Source organism: Copidosoma floridanum, unplaced genomic scaffold (genome assembly GCF_036245765.1).
Source record: "Copidosoma floridanum isolate Cflo_tuat_1 unplaced genomic scaffold, Cflo_Japanese_pri ptg000013l, whole genome shotgun sequence".
NCBI classification, from domain to species: domain Eukaryota; kingdom Metazoa; phylum Arthropoda; class Insecta; order Hymenoptera; family Encyrtidae; genus Copidosoma; species Copidosoma floridanum.
The window spans coordinates 27885790-27901629 of NW_028321890.1; the positions used below are offsets into that span (position 1 = coordinate 27885790).

Below are 15840 nucleotides of genomic sequence, written 5' to 3' on the forward strand. Positions count from 1 at the left end.
GCTCGCGCGTGATGCCACTTGCAAAAGGATCACGACGAAAAACAACGATTCTGCTGTATACTATTCTATCGCCTACTGATGCTGGTTATTTACATGTTGCTTAGTTTTTAGGGCAAGGGGTGATTTTTTTCTCAATCAATCGATTGCTAATCGAGCTTTAATTACTATAGTGGATACGAGACACCTTCCAGCAAAAAAAAAACTGTAACTATAGAAGCAGCGCGGCCGAAAAAAAAGTTCATTAGTCAAAAAGATAGTAATTGTGAGGTAAACGGCGCAAAAAAATTGGAAAAGTGCATTCGTAATCTCTCCCTCCCTGGACCACATAGCCGCGGCGCGAAATTGCAACGATAAAACCGAGCTTGCATCCCTCTCCCTTTCTCCGGCTGTCCGGCCAGGTTTTGCGCCCAGGGGCACATCGTATATACATATAGGCGGGGGAGGCGGGCATCGATAGCGCGCCCCGGCTCGGCGCATTATTACAGCGATGAAAATCACGTGGCGTCAGCTCGGGCTCGCACACCCCGTGTATACCCTCGCTGCTTCCCGCGGGGCTTTTAAAATCCGATGACGCGTCATTTTTGCGGATGCGCAAAATCGATTTAACGCGGCATTATCCGCCGGGGCTGCTGCAACCCGGCCACACCCCCTCGATGCTTGTTTTTTTTTTTTTTTTTTTTTTTTTTTTTTTTTACCGATAGCGACGCGCGGGTGAACGCGATTTTACCTATTTTTTCCGTCTCTTTTTTTCTTTGTTTTTTTTTTTTTTTTTTTTTTTTTTTTTCAACGCGACTATAACGTTTGTACGTGTAAAATCCGTCGGTGCGCTTTTTATTTCCCTCCGATGTGTAAGCTCTGATTTTCCGATTTTTCGAAGCCTCGCGCTGTATTTATCCTTTGTTTTGTTGCACGGGAGCTTTTACCGTAATTGAAGTGCAAATTTTCTTTCGCAGCCGCCAGCGCTCCCGTTGGAAATTCATTCCGTTGAATTAATTATCCCCCGTTGTTTTTTTTTTCCCTTCTCTTGTTTGCTTGTTGTACACATTTACCTTCGCGTGAATGGAAAACTGTACCCACCTTAAAATGATAATTTAAAAAAAAAAAAAAGGAATCATGTTATTGCAAATTAAGGAGGAGGCGTGCCGATTTGCATGCAAAGTAATTTCATCATGCAAGTGTGTACAGAGGGAAAAACAATTAACAAGCACATCTCAATCAATTGCAGAGGCGAGCGATGCAGAGAAGTATGCGCAAACGCTTCGGTAGTGCCCTGCAAATGGCCCATCAAAAGGCTCAGGACTTCGGGCCGTGGGCGCTGACAATCATACCTGTCTGCCCGTCCAGCTGTTGTGTACATTGTACATCGTTTACGCGTAAAGCATATATGTATATGAAGCGTTGTCTTCTCTGGTGCTCCAACGGATGAATGGCTAGTGTTGTAAAATATAATATGATTAGTAGAGTTTTCTCAAAGGCGGAGTTGACTTTTCTCCGTAACGCTATACATTTCGTTGTAACGAATAGAGCCGCCCAGTCGTCGTGTCAATCACTCGAAAAATTTTTTTCCCATTCGCTTCGTGTGTGCCAGACAATACCAGTCGCTCGCACAACCGCAGCCGATGATTGACGCGGCTCGTTGTGATTATTGCAATTGCGCAAGTATCGATGCATACCCGCACATCGGAGCATCAATCAAGAGCCTTTTCTCCCCGTGGGTTTTCGCGATATCTTTGTCACTGCTTATCGCAAGGTCCAAAGGTCGCCGCTGCTCCAACGAGCCGTATCACCGGAAGCGCGCGAGAATCGGCTGTTTCTGCGATATAATAGCCCTTTTTTTTCGAATCCGAGACGTCTCCACTCGGATGGGAGGAGGAATATTAATGGCTCTCGCGTCTCATAAATCAGTGCGCCGCTCGGCAGCCACGGACGGTAATTAATAGCTACCGACCATTAATTTTCAATCTCGCGCGTTTACACGACTCGCTTTGTTAAATTTCAATTTTTTCTTCCTCTTTTTCAATACAATATTCCAAAACCAAAATATTGCATAGCCAAAGAGCAGAGGCTATGTATGAGTCTTGCATCGGAGTTCCATCGTTGGAGAGTTTTCCTGATCCCTCTTTGCAGCCGGGGGGGGGGGCTGAAACTGAGGGAACGTTAGGAAAGAAAAAAAGCACAGAGGAAGAGCGAAAAAGAAGTAAAGCAGAGGCGCAGAATGAAAAAAAAGGAAAAAGGAACAAAAACAACGACGAGGAGGAGAGAAAAAGAAGAAGACGAAGGAGAAAAACTTCACGGAGAGGAGTATAGTGCGCGTCCAATAACGTGCCGGATCCAAATTGCTCGTCGTTGAATGGGCACGCCTCGCTCGCGGGGCTATACTCCCCCCCCGCCGCCGCCCCGATATATGTAAGCGCTTGTAACTCGGCTGGCTCGAACATAGAAACCCATTTCGGCCCTCCTCGGCAGCGGCTTATGCCCGAGAGCCACCACCACCTCTCGTTCTTTTTTTATTCCTCCTGCTTCCATCTCCCCGTTTCACCTCCCGGTTTGCCGTACACGTGATACAACCATACGTAGTCTATGGCCCCGCGTGGGTCGCGTAGCTTACATATATAGAGCAGAGGGGGGTTGCAAGACGGAATAAATACAATATTATGCAAACGGCCGATGGGTACGAGGCTCGCGATCGCCAATAACCCAAAGCCTTGGGAAAATCTCGGGAATCCCGAATAAATTGACACTAAACGGGTTTTTCGTACGCGCACGTATTAGGTATATGGCTGGTACGTACAAAAATCGGGCGTGCGACGCTCAGCCAATATCCCCCGCGCCCCCGTTTACGAGGCCGTTCCCGCTGTACTCCACAGCGTCGCCTTAGGGGACTTTTGCGCGCCCGGCACACGATCGCGTGTGCGTACACACGAGAGATGCCGATCGAACTCTCTCCCTGTATATATATATACACGCGTCACCCCCAAAATTTATATACATATACATGCAAAGTCCGCTCGACGCGAGCTCTCCGAGGCCGCGAATATTTGATACCCCGACTTCATTATACATGGAAATTGCGCGTAACACCACCGCCAGCGTTGTACCCACCTACCGTCATTAAATTATCTGAAATTTCGGTTATTTCATCCCCCCTACCTCCTTCTTGTTCAAAAAACATGCGCTGTGATCCTTCGATTAAAACATTGCGTGTGATGTATATCGTTACTCCCACGCTCCCGACACTCGCACGCTTCTCGATTGCCAAACTTGGGATGTACAGCGGGTGCATGTAAGGGGTCGCAACCGAGAGATCGAGAAATGAAGAGATAGAGAGCATTTGGCGTCCGAAGAGAAAGGGGGAAAAAAAAAAAAAAAAAAAACAGAGAGAAAGAGAGAGAGAGCGTGGTGTAAAAAAAGGATCGACTGCGAGCCCGGGGAGAAAATTATACGCTCTAAATGGATAATTAAATAGCAACGGGAAAGACTGACTGAAAGCGCAGCGCGGGGGGATGATGATTGCCGGGTTCCGGAGCGAGCATCCATGAGTCCCGAACTATACACCTACTCTCACAGACTCGAAGCTACATAAGGGGTTTGTGTGTAGGTATGTACACACGTGCATATCCGCACAAAATGGGTTGGGGGGTCGGCTCGCCCGAGGCGTCCATATACAGTGCACGTGTGTACGACACGTACCCTACATACAAGCACACGATACGCTGTATACGCGAGGAGGAGGAGGAGGCACTGGAGGAGGTTCGCCCCGGCTAAACGCACGAATGTTATAATTATCCCCACCCGTTGCCCTTATCTCTCTCTCTCTGCTCCTTTACGTGTGCTCTCTCGCTTTCTATCCATGTATCGTTTCCAGGGTAGGTAATGGGGCAGTGGTGGTGGTACCGAATTTCACCGCGTGCAGCTCGATTATTCACGACGCTCACGGAAAATCGTGACGATTGCCGTTTATTGCTATACGGGCTGCACGATCACCCTCCCTTTCCTCGTTGCGCTTCGATTCCCTCCCCCATGGGTTTCCGCCGATTTTCAATGATCCGCCCCGAGGCCTGTAATTTTCTTTCCCGACGTTTTTATTTGGCTCAGCTACGTAACGATTGCTCAAACGGGATGCACGGCCATAGTTTATTTATTTGAAACAGTTGCAAGGATAAACCTCAGATTTGGTCCATACGTCTCGGTGTCACTTGGCAGGGTTGGAAAAAAGTATGGCGCCACCGAGAACTAATCAAACTCCTCGCCCCCGTCCCCTTTGGTCCCTCACCTCCACTAGTGGTGTACGTCCAGCCAACCGCACCGGCGAACGAGTGTTTTATCTTGTCACCGTCCAAGGTGGAACCCCTTCTCCTCCAGTTCTTACTTCCTTCCGTCTCCCCTCGGCCGGCACCCTGTCCACCTTCTATTTCGCGCAACACACGAGATTAGGCCCCCCTTCCCCCCATCTCTTTTTATTTCTGAACCCTTGGCTATAGCCCTTAGTCATTTCATTAGTGCGGTGCAATCAGTCGCGTGTCTATAGGTCTGCAAACAACTGCGGAAAAGAGAGTCCGGTGGGAGGGGGAGGAGTCCTGATAAGCCAGAGGTGATCTAATCAATGAAATTGGCAGACAAAGGCAGATACCCGGAGCCCTCCGATGCTCCGGAGAACACGCGAAACAGATGGACGGAGATAGCTATACGGACAAAGCGTCGGTCTGTACCTCCTCCTCCTACTCATTGAGCACGTAAGTGTGCTTCCCGAGGTCAGTGTGCCCGTGTCGTGCGAGGAAGAGAGAGGGAGATACAGGGGTAGGAACTAAGAGGTGCAGATTGAACCCCGATGATATTAGACGAGAGGGAATTGCTCGATTGGCTTCTCTCCCTCTCGTGCTCCGGGACACTGTCCAGGAACAATGAGAGGGGTGTGGCTCCCTCCTCGTCCTTGTCGGCGATGCGGCACCTATATACGTGTACCCGAGGTGACGAGGACACGTCCAACTCTCCCTCTCGTGTACCGCTCTCTCTGCTGGCCCCGGTGCTCCTTTTGCTCCTTCCCTCTAACCCCCCGGAACACGTGGCAACGGCGACGATGACGACGACCCACCTACCATACATTATGCAGTCCCACTCGTCGTGCATTCACTTTGTGCAAGCCAATGTAAGCCAGTGGCCTATGCCCGGCAGCCCTCGCGTGTGATAATGACAGGGCCTCGGCCGAGACGTGATCGAGGTGGCGTGGCACCCCCCTCGAAGTACCAGCCACGCCCGACTTTGTCCACGTGTAGTGCAGATCCAGCTCGTTCACCTCCTCGATCTCCCACGCCCCGGGATTCTCGTAGTCGCACGTTTGGACGATCGATTCGCGACGACAAGAGAACGCGGTAGTTTGTGGTAATCAGCGTCACTTTGAGTCCCATGTTGGCCGAGAAATTGCGTCTTCAACGTGTGTACCTTAGTCCAAAAGGCCATGGTCCCGTAGTGCGCGGTACGATTGCTCGTGATGGGCTCGTTAAACCAAAACCCATTCGTCACGTGGACCAAAAGATTTGCATCTCTACGGCTACGTAGTGGCTTAGCCCCGCACTAGAGATAGAGATCCTCCGGCCGATGACGAGGTAAAATATATATATGCGCGATACGGGGCTTTTCTCCGGCGATGACTCGACGCATATCCCTCGGTTATCGGGGCTATCTATCGATGCCCATCCAAGTTTCAACATATCCGCGACGTCCCATCTTGAATTCCATTGTACCCTGTCGCGCAATTACACGTCGCTTACATCGGCTCGCGGACTTTTTCGTCGACGAGCGTGGGAACTCGCACGACGCGATTGATTCGTCGCTTTCTTCGACGCGAAGTAAAAAAAAAAATCGGCATCAATCGGTTGTGGAGACGTAGAAAAAATTCACGAGTGTAAATATGTGTATATATATATATATATACTCCCGGGCAGGGAGGAAAATAAGGAGGGTATAGTAGTGCCGTTAATATGCCGAGGAGCGGCTCCTTTCTTTGGAGATCGAGACCCCGAGTGGTGGTGGTGGCGAGGAGTTTTCAACTCGGCGACGTGGCCATTACCGCTCCACCGGCGTCTGGCAATAACGGCACATTAGAGGATTTTAACGCCGAAATTGAATAACCATCCCTCGGGGTAACGAGTTTATGCCACCCCCTTATCGTGAAAATATACCTGCACCTAATATCCCCAGCAGTCGATGCTGGAGGTGAAGGGCGGACGAAATCGAGTGACGCGCTTGCCTTCTTTTTTTTTTGTGGTCTCGAGGCTATAAAAAAAAAAAAATTTCGACTCCCCCGCCAAAAAATTGTTAGAAATCGTTTCCACACCTCTCGACGTTTCGCGAGTAACGTAACATCTCGGCCCTTAAAACTCTCCTCGCAAACAAGCCCTATCGTTAACGCGACACCGAGCGCCAAGCGGATAAAAGAGCCTCGCTCCCCGTGGCACATGGTCCACGGTAGCTAAATCGAACGAGGCACGTAGAGCTCATCCTCTCTCCCCGGCGAAACTGTCCGCGTCAACGCCAAAGCGTCACGCGGCGTATCGGCACCACGCCTAGGTGTGCAGCAGCGGCGACAGGAGAGAAAGAGCAAACGAGCGAGAACACGATGACGAGGCGCTCTCTCTTTTCTCTCTTGGTTGCGTATAGATATATATATATGTACACGAGTGTGTGTCCCACGCCTCGCTCGTTAGCCCGAGTCAGCAGGTCGGCTCGTCATCGGCGTGTCATTCGGGCGGCTCTTCTCCCGCCTCGAAAATGGCTGGATCGCGTCTAGGGAGACGACGTTGTCCGGAGGAGGCGGTCCCGGAGGCTCGTCGTTCTGACGCGGCGCACGCGACGGGCGCAAATTGTCGCCCGAGGTTCGAGTCATGACGTCCCACAGTTGCTGTCTTTGCAGATCTGCTTCGGTGGACTCGTCGATTTCCCATTGGAATCGGCCGAGATTCACTGTGTTTTTCACCCAAGGATACCTCAAATCAGAACGCTACATCTACTCTTTTACCTATACGGAAACAATACTGGCTCTTTTTTTCAAAACCATATTTTAACGTCTACAATCATCCGATTCATCCCTACAGCAGTGCAATCATCGTGTTTCCTTCGTCAAAAGCCATGACTATTGAATTTTAAAAATAATAGTCGCCGTCACGTGAGCAAACAAGCCAAGGAGGAGTCACGCAATAATGGCTCACATGCAGCTGTTCCCGGCCGGTCGTGATGAAATCGTCGGAAAGCAATAGGCCTCATTTTGCGCCTCCTCCTCCTTAGGTTCCACATAGTCATTTTGTGCCCCCTCTCTCGAGGAAGGGCCGAGAAAGTCTCTCTCGAATGGTTTTCATATTGTCTTTTTAGTGCTCATTCTCATTTTATCGCTTGTTTAGGCGAGGCCCACCCTCCCGAATGGGTTAATTCAGTTACACAGGAACGGGAAGGCCCACCCCCTCGAGCTACCCCGTGGGTATAGAGGTACGTTTGCTCCCTCCTGCCCCTTTCCACCTCTTCCTTTGCTCCTTTTCTCTCCTACGGAGACGTCTGGCGGGAACGACGTCGATCCATAAAGAAGGAATAAAGTTTGGTCGAAATTGAATCTTACTTTTCCCCGGCGCTTTCCGAGTAGGTATACCGGGAGAAGTGGGAGACTTTGCTGCTGCTGCTGTGTATTAATGCGAAAATGAATCAATTTCCCTTGCCCGTGACGCTAATCATACGCTCTCAACTTGACTCTATTAGTTGTTATCTCCCTACTTGTGCACTTGTAAAACGTCGATGTAAATGTACAAGGAGGAGGACACCGGTGAAAAAAAAAAAGGACAGCATATAGTTCAAGTCGTTGCAAAATACATCGTTGTCTCGCTTAGCGAAAACCATGAGCGAGAAAGTCCATCTCGAAGGGTATATACAATATGAACACGGAGAGCCGGAGGTATAGTAGAGCAAGAGGAGGAGGGCGAGCCGGGGCGGAGAGAGCAGAGCAGAACGGGCCGCCGGCAGCACTTAAGACTATTGTTTTCAATGTAATTGGATAGCTCGTGCTCTCGACTCTCGTCTCTTCTCGCACTGGCCTTCCGACCCCACCTTCTTTCCTTACCCTATACCCCCCCCCCGCTTTCCGAGTGTCTTTCCAGGGACAAGAGAGATAGCGGGCGCACCGGAGAGTCCCCACGAAGCTTCGGCAATTATCTTGATTGTTTTATGCATATATACCGGAGAAATTCGCGGGCCAGAGGCCGGGGAGGAGGGAATGATAGACGATACTCTCTTTCCGCTCGCCACGCCATTCACCGCTCCTTGTACAATGTACCTATACTTGTATACATATACCGGCTGCCTGTGTTCTTTTCCTTTCTCTCTCTCTCTCTCTCTCTTCTGCCCCTTGTGCCCGTTCGCCGGTGTATCTTTGCTAATTCGTCCGTGTTCGTAGCGCTGTTTCGCGCACCTGCTGTTTCTGATTTACGTCGCTACCCACACACTTGCCGGCCATCCTGTACACTTGTATACCACCATCCGTCCCCGTGGAGGATCGTTTCAACAGTGGTCCTTGCCATGTAACCTGCTTGCAGTAACTTTTCTTCTTGCGCTACGCCTAATGGGTATCTTGGGAAAATTTTATCGCGCGCGGGTTATAAATCACTCGGGAAAAATCAGAGAGGATCGTTATCGCGAGACAAGGATATCGTATCTATGTATATTTTCGTAGTTTTTCCCCTGATATTCTATCCGGGAGGAAAAAAAGAAAAAAAAAAAAAGAATTTGTAATGAAAAACGTGCTTTCGACCGAAAAAAGAGAAGGGGGTAGTATTGTGTTTCAGCGAGCAGCCACTGCGAACCTTTTACAATGAAAAGCCATAGCCCTCTCGTGCACAATATCCGCCACGGCGTGCTATCCTCGTTAACAATAGGCGCCCGCCGTCTTTGCTTTAATTAGGATAAGAAAATCTTTCTTTTTTTTTTTTTTGTTTGTTACATCGAGCAAGGGATACATAAAAGTGGCGTTGGTGGTTATTGTGGTGGTAGGTACGGTGAAGGCTTCTTATTTTTTTTTTTTTTCTTATACTCCACCAGTGTCCCTCTCGGTTTCATGGCTCGCCTCCAAGAAACATGATATACCGATCGAGGGGTGGGCAGGGAGAGGTGCGAGTCGCGGTCGGCCTGCGTGGTTTCCGAAAATACCGCACGCCGTAGCGTCCTCCCTTTGTATACCGCTGGCACGTCCGCAGTGTGCATACATGGGTACATATTATTATTACGTGTAGTGGCACATAGTCGTCGGGCAAAAAGTCGGCCGTGATACCGTACGGGGCCCGATCTCGCCACGTGCTAATTGCGTAAAAATATGACGCGGATGCTGTATATATATACCTACCTACCACGGACGTGCACCCACACTCTACACTGCAAGCGCCATATACGGAGCTTTTATGTTTCGGCCATCACGTACAGGGACCCCGTGTCCGGTTTGTACCGCGGCGTATACATATAGCAGAGTCGCCGTTGCCGCCGGCGCTGCGGCTGTGCCGTACTGCAGCTCGTTTTTTATATTTTTTATTCGAGCTCTCCGTCTGCTCGACGCTGCCGCTGTTATTGTGCGTGAAATTCTTTTTGTGAAAGCTTTTTTTTTTTTTTGACAAAAAAATTGCGCGCTCCTTTTTTTCCCTCCCCATCCCCCCTCTCCCGACGTTTTTTAATAATAAACAGAAGGCATGCGCGCGACATTACTTTGTCGGGGCGAAGCGCACTGGGGAGTTTTTTTTTCATCCGGTTATTTACGGCGCTTCGAGCTGAGCCTTTTGAAATTGGTAGTTTCGAGAGCTAATGCTCGGTCTTGCAAGCTCTGAAAGGCTCAAACACGACGTTCATCGAGATACATTGTTTACGAAATTTTTTTACTTTGTTAACGTACCAATGATATGTGTTAATTTTTTCCCTATTGTGGATGTGCCAGTTAGCACGGTTCGATGAGTTGCGAGAACAATCTCTAACCCTCGAGTTCACAGCAACTGATATCTTTTTTTTTTTTCTACCCGCAAGTACCCTCCTACCCTTCATTTTACAGTCACATTGTTTTATTATTATATTTACAATAAAAAAGACTGTAGATAAAAATCGTCATTCCAAAAGTAATCCTTATAGATCGTGCGTTGCGAGGGCCATGGCAGATAAACAGCAGCAGCACATCTGCGCCGATGCGAACGCCGATAAAACGCGTGTCCTATACTCTTTCTTTTCCTCCTCTCGTAGCTCCGTTCCTTTTTTTTTTTTTTTTTTTTTTTTCTTTTTTTTTTTCATCCTCTCTCGTTTCCCCTTTTTTTCACTTTTTCAGCAATAAATAATATTCCGCAGGTGCGCTTCGGCTGCGCGTTATGGTCCCAAGCCCCATCTACGTATATATGCGCGCTCTCGTGCACTCTGCACAAAATATACAATGTATACAGTGTGCACAACGAATTTTTCCCTCCGATGCTTTTCCCCCTTTATCTTGCCCTCGCGCGATATTTTCCAAAAAAAGCTCCAACGTCCACGGACTTTTTGTTACTATTTTCAATTAAAAATGCCCAGATTTACGAGACTGTGCTCTAATTGTCGGATCCTCTGCTTTTTTCCAGCATCCGTACCCATCGGAAGACCAGAAGAAGCAGCTGTCACAGGACACGGGGCTGACGATCCTGCAAGTCAACAACTGGTGAGTACACGAATCTCTCAGCTCTCATGATTCCAACGAGGACAAACTAAAAGGCTATTTTCGCGACAACGATGCACCTATAAATACGCAAATAGGTCAACTAGGACAGAAAATAAAGGTCCAGTGATCAACAATGGTAACCCATTGCCGTGTCGAGCTCTCCCTGACAACGCGTTAACGTATAAGCATCGCGTTTTACGCCTCTAATAAGTTCAGCGGGGAGTAGAGCACCCCATCGTCGGCCCCGCCTACTCCGTTACATTTGTGGTTTTACGATTTTCGCGTATCTGGGCCGTCGACGGCCGGGCTCTGTTCTCGGTGTATTACGCACGTACAGTTTTCCTCCTCGATAACTTTACGGTCCGAAAAACAAGTCCTATCGCTGCTCTGTCGCTGTAAATCCGAGCTCATCCCCCCACCACCTCCATCTCCCAATAAATTTATGTTTTTTTGTTGTTGTGTTTGCTATTTTCGCTGTTTCCCCGCGCGTTGACGTGGATGAAATCGCTCTCCCAAAGTGTGCGATTACGTAACGAATGAAAAAGAAAAAGGCTCGGGTGTGTGGGTTTTATCTCTCGTTTGGCGTGTCGGAGCACTCGGTAATCCGGAGTCCCGTCTTTGTTAATCCGTGCCCGATCGGGCAAGGGTTGAGAGACCGAGGAAAGCGTCTTTGCGAGGTTAATCCCTTCTCGAGGGGCGACTGTGTCCTTCCTTTCGTGGGGGTGCCTGTACCTATAGTATTGCTTTGCTTCGAGCTCGTCTCTGCCACGCTTTCGAGGACAAAAGGGAGCCTTGGGGCTATTTTGTCATCTCGACAAATGTTTTCTCCCAACACCTGCGCCTACTCCCTTTCTAGGAACTTCCTTTGCAGCTGCTTTTCCCTTTTTTGCCTGCAACCCCCTTTTTTTGTCGTGTCTACACCCTCTACTTTTTTTTTTTTCCATGCTCAAGAGCTACCAATTTTGATTGGTCGTGAAAGCAGTGGATTGTGATTTTTGTAAAAAATGTGTGACTACGTGAGCTAGATAGCGCTCGGGGCTAGGTGTTATTAATACCAGAGAGAGGCCGAGGGTACCGGAGCCTCGCGTAAATCAGTGCTCGGCTACGTAGGAGCTTCTACCCCCCTCGTATAGGCAGGGACGGAGAGTAGCATCGGGTAGTAAAACGCTGAATGAATCGCCGGATAAACCTTCCGCGTCTCTCTTTTCCTTTTGACCCTTTTTCGGCCCAAAAAGTCTCCTCCTCGTCGTGCATCTTAACGACGCTGTGTCGCGAAAACGCGGGAGGCTGGAGGTGGGGGTTGGGGGGGATGGGGCTCGGCACGCGTGTATAAATAAAATCGTCGCGACGCCGCTGACGACGTTCGCCTCTGCCGACGTTCAAATGAAAAAAAAAAAAAAAAAAAAAAAAAAAAAAGGAAAGAAAATACAAAAAAGCGCGGATGCTCGGTAATTGAGCACAAATCAACTCTAAGGAGGGCCCCGAGTCAACATCCTTATATGCGTGCTTATGAGCAACTCCCCCTGTTCCGTCTTTCCTGCGGTCGCCTCTATCTCCCGAACATCGTGTTGCTTCGTGCCAAGATCGTGTTTGCGCGTAGGACGTGTACGCTCTCGCGTCCTTTCTTTTTCGACCCGCAGCGAGGAGGGGCTCTCTTTCTCTCTCTATCTCGTGGATGCGATCGAAACTGTGTGCGCGCGTATATATGCATGTATATTTTTTTTGACTTGTTTATGGGGCCTATATATCGTGTATTATACATACGTATACACGTGCTCGCGTGCGCGCTCTTTTCTCTCGTGTGTGGGTTATTTTCATTTTTTTTTGCTTCGTGGTCCCCATAACGCGCGTACAACGTCGCGTATACGTATGATGTATACAGGCTTGTTACACGCTGCCCGCGGGGTATGGGAGTATAATGCAAAAATTACACGCTCGCACCGCGTGGGGCTTCGTTGGCTCTTTTTTTACTCAATTGTCCCTCGCACTGAAGCTTCGCCCTCGTCCATATCATCGAGGTCCAACAACGAAAAAAAAAAAAAAAGAATTTTCAGTCGCGTTACTGAAATTATCGCTCGCGACCGTACATAGAGAGAAAAGGCGGGTATATCCGAGCTCGGAGCTCATGTTTCCGTAATGCAATTAGACTGTCTCCCGCTCGTTTTCGTTCCTCTGCATCAGCAACGTACAAAACGGCTCTTCCGCGATGAAATCCTTTTTGGCGCGAGCCGCGTGCTCGGCTAAGCGTCGACGCAGCTTAGAAATAGCTTATTCTAATTGCAGTACCGCGCTTGCGTGCAAGCATGTACACGGCGATATCCGCAGCTCCTTGGTCAGGCAGATCGTGTGTGGAGACAAATGAAATCATTTGCCAACAAACGGTGCCTTGAATTCCCGCACAGTATAAGGCATACCTCGCGTAGAGGTGCTTTTAATTTCCAATCCTGTATGGATCTCTCAAATAAAGTGCTGCAGGTGCTACACAAGCAGGTACACTCTCGTGTGTCTTTTGAGCTGATCTCGTCATCCCACATGAATAATCTTGCAAATTTACTTGTACACAAACACCCACTGTCACAAAAAGGGTGGAGGGAGAGACGCGTGTACGCGTCGGTCTGCGGTATAGGGTATATAACATTCCCTGAAATCCAAGGGCCAGCATGAGTTCCCATCTATTTCAGCTGCTCCGGGACGGAGCGAACAGTAGAAGACTCCGCTATGGTACAAAAAGCAGGAGACCTCCCCCCTCTCTTGCCCGCGATTTTCCGTCACATATATCTCTCGAGCACAAGAGAGGGAGAGAGGACGGTGTAACCGAGCCGGAGTAGCCGGGAGCTTGTTAACAACGCGCTAGTGCAGGCCGCGTCGTTGGAAAATCGCACGGCAACCTGCTCGCGATCTGCATGCGCGATATTATATGTCTACCCGTGGCGGAGCCCCTCGTAAAGACGCCACTGTCCCTTGACAAACTGCCGCAGCAAAGTATACACGGCCGCCGTCGTTTTCTTCCTCCTCTTCGATTTCTACCGGCTCGGAAGATCATCGGCCGCGTCGATCGTTATCTCGCTGCGCGAGGAGGCGATTGATTGCCGAGAGCTTCAATTATCGTTTTTCCCTTGGAAATTCGGCGTCGCCGTGGTAATTAATAGGCGAAAATTACATACGCCGGCCCGACCCTTGGATTTGCCTTGCTCGTCCTCTCGCGCGGGAGACGAGTGTTTTGACAATGGAAGATTTAACAAGCTCGTGCCGACTAAACACCACTACGTATACCATACCTCTGCGAAAGAGTTATTAGGACGGCTTCGCACCTGAAGATCGTAAATCTCGGGTGTGTTATTTTCATTCTCTCTTTTGGGGGGGAAAAGAAACGGGGTCGAAAACTGTTTTGTTGCTTGCAAAAGTGAAATATACAATGCATACATCTATTTGGTGGGGAAAAAAAACAACACGACCCGCGTAAAAGTGCATCACCGGTGTTGAACAACAGGACGATCGCGTGTACTGATATTCCCGCTAATTTAACCACTTTCTCCACAGCAGCTTCATTGCACAGAGAAAGAGGAGGAGGAGGAGGGGACCGTTGGCCGCGCTCCTCGCCTTGTCCCGCATAGCGCGCTAATAAACTAGAGGTTATTTATCGGCTCTCTCTCTCTCTCTCTTTGCCGCTACACCCCTCGTTGCCACTTGGCAGTTACGCCGTTTATTTCGGCAAGTGCTCTTCCCTTTCCTCCCCCCACCCCCCTCTCCCGTCCTTATCTTCCTCTTCATCTTCGTCTTCATATCTTTCTCGCTCCCGTTGCTTCTTTTTCGCGCTCCAACTACCGCTGCTGCGCTGTCGGTCGCGGCTCTCGGCGTTGATGCTCCGCAGTAGGCGAGGTCGTTTACTGGGACTTTGCTCACTCCGGATGGAATAATTTTATCGGCCCCAGGGAAGAGAGGCAGACGCGCTCGTTTTATTCGATCGGGGATGGCCAGAGACACGCGTAATTTCACTCCTGTATATAATAGCGTTGCTGCTAGGGTGTTATTATTATTTTGCGTCCACTCGCACCTGGCTGCTAACGAGCGACTTTGTCGATGGTACCTATGGTCTTTGCCGTTCGCTGTGACCGTGCATACGTGGTGCGGTGCGTTTTTTTAATTTGCACACCCGAAATACTTGGGTCTCGGGGTTAACTGTTTTTTTTTTTCTTTATTGGCTAATTATAATTTCAGATATCTCTTGTGAGGTTGTAATATTACGTTGTTGGTGATCATCAAAGTTGCAGTATCCGTTCGTATGATGGGTTACAAAACAAGTTTACCCAGAGCTTAAAATCAGCCTCTAATGATCATCTGTTCTTGCGTTAAAAAGAAGTCCCTCTCGCGTGGGAGGTGACAAAAATTACGATTCGTAAGGAGTCACCTTTCCCAAAGATCCGCGAGCGCACTCGGATACGACACCGGTTCCCCCTTCCGTTTTTCTATTTCCATTACCACTCAACTTTTCTTTTTTTCTTACTCCCTCCGTAGCTATCGAGTATAGGCGTCATAGGCCCAGGGTGTCTCTTGGACGCGTCGTATAATGTTGGAGCGTTACAAGATCGTTAGGACTGCCAGTGTAATTTAGACCACTGGAGAGAAGCCCTAACGAGGGACGCTTCGTTTCAAGAAATCGTAGCCGAGTAGCCGTAAATTTTCTAGCGGTGCGCGAGCGACCGGATGTTTCGTACCATCGCGACAGTATAACTACCCTTGACACCCCCCGTAGTTTGCTTCACGTGTGTATTACACATACAGCCACACATAAGTTTCGGTAGTCGTAACCCGCGTGTCGCGATGCCGATACTTTGTAGTCCTCTCCGGAGGGAAGCTCCCCGGAGCTTAGTTTTACGAGCCTGCGACAGTGATGGAATTATGCGCGTGCGCACGTTACACCCTCAAGTCGTTGGGCTCCAAAAATATTTTTGGCCGTGTAGTTAAACGATTCCACTGGCATTCATCCACCAATTGGTTTAAAGATTGGATCGGAAAAAAAAAAGTATGAAAAAACTCTTTGTCAATGATTCGCCAGTACTCGAGCACTCGCAGAGGGCCAAAACACCCAAGGCCGTTGAATGACGTGCCACCCCGAGCTTGTATACCTTGCACCTCGAGGACAGTGA

General features: G+C 49.2%; 1 protein-coding gene across 1 annotated transcript in view; it reads left to right on the forward strand.

Moving 5' to 3' along the window:
• hth (Meis homeobox homothorax) overlaps nt 1–15840 on the forward strand; it is a 380124-nt gene that overhangs the window by 291337 nt on the left and 72947 nt on the right. Inside the window, exon 11 of the mRNA XM_089590775.1 lies at nt 10617–10693. Within this exon, the coding sequence (XP_089446901.1) occupies nt 10617–10693 (77 nt within the window). The remainder of the gene's footprint in view (nt 1–10616; nt 10694–15840) is intronic.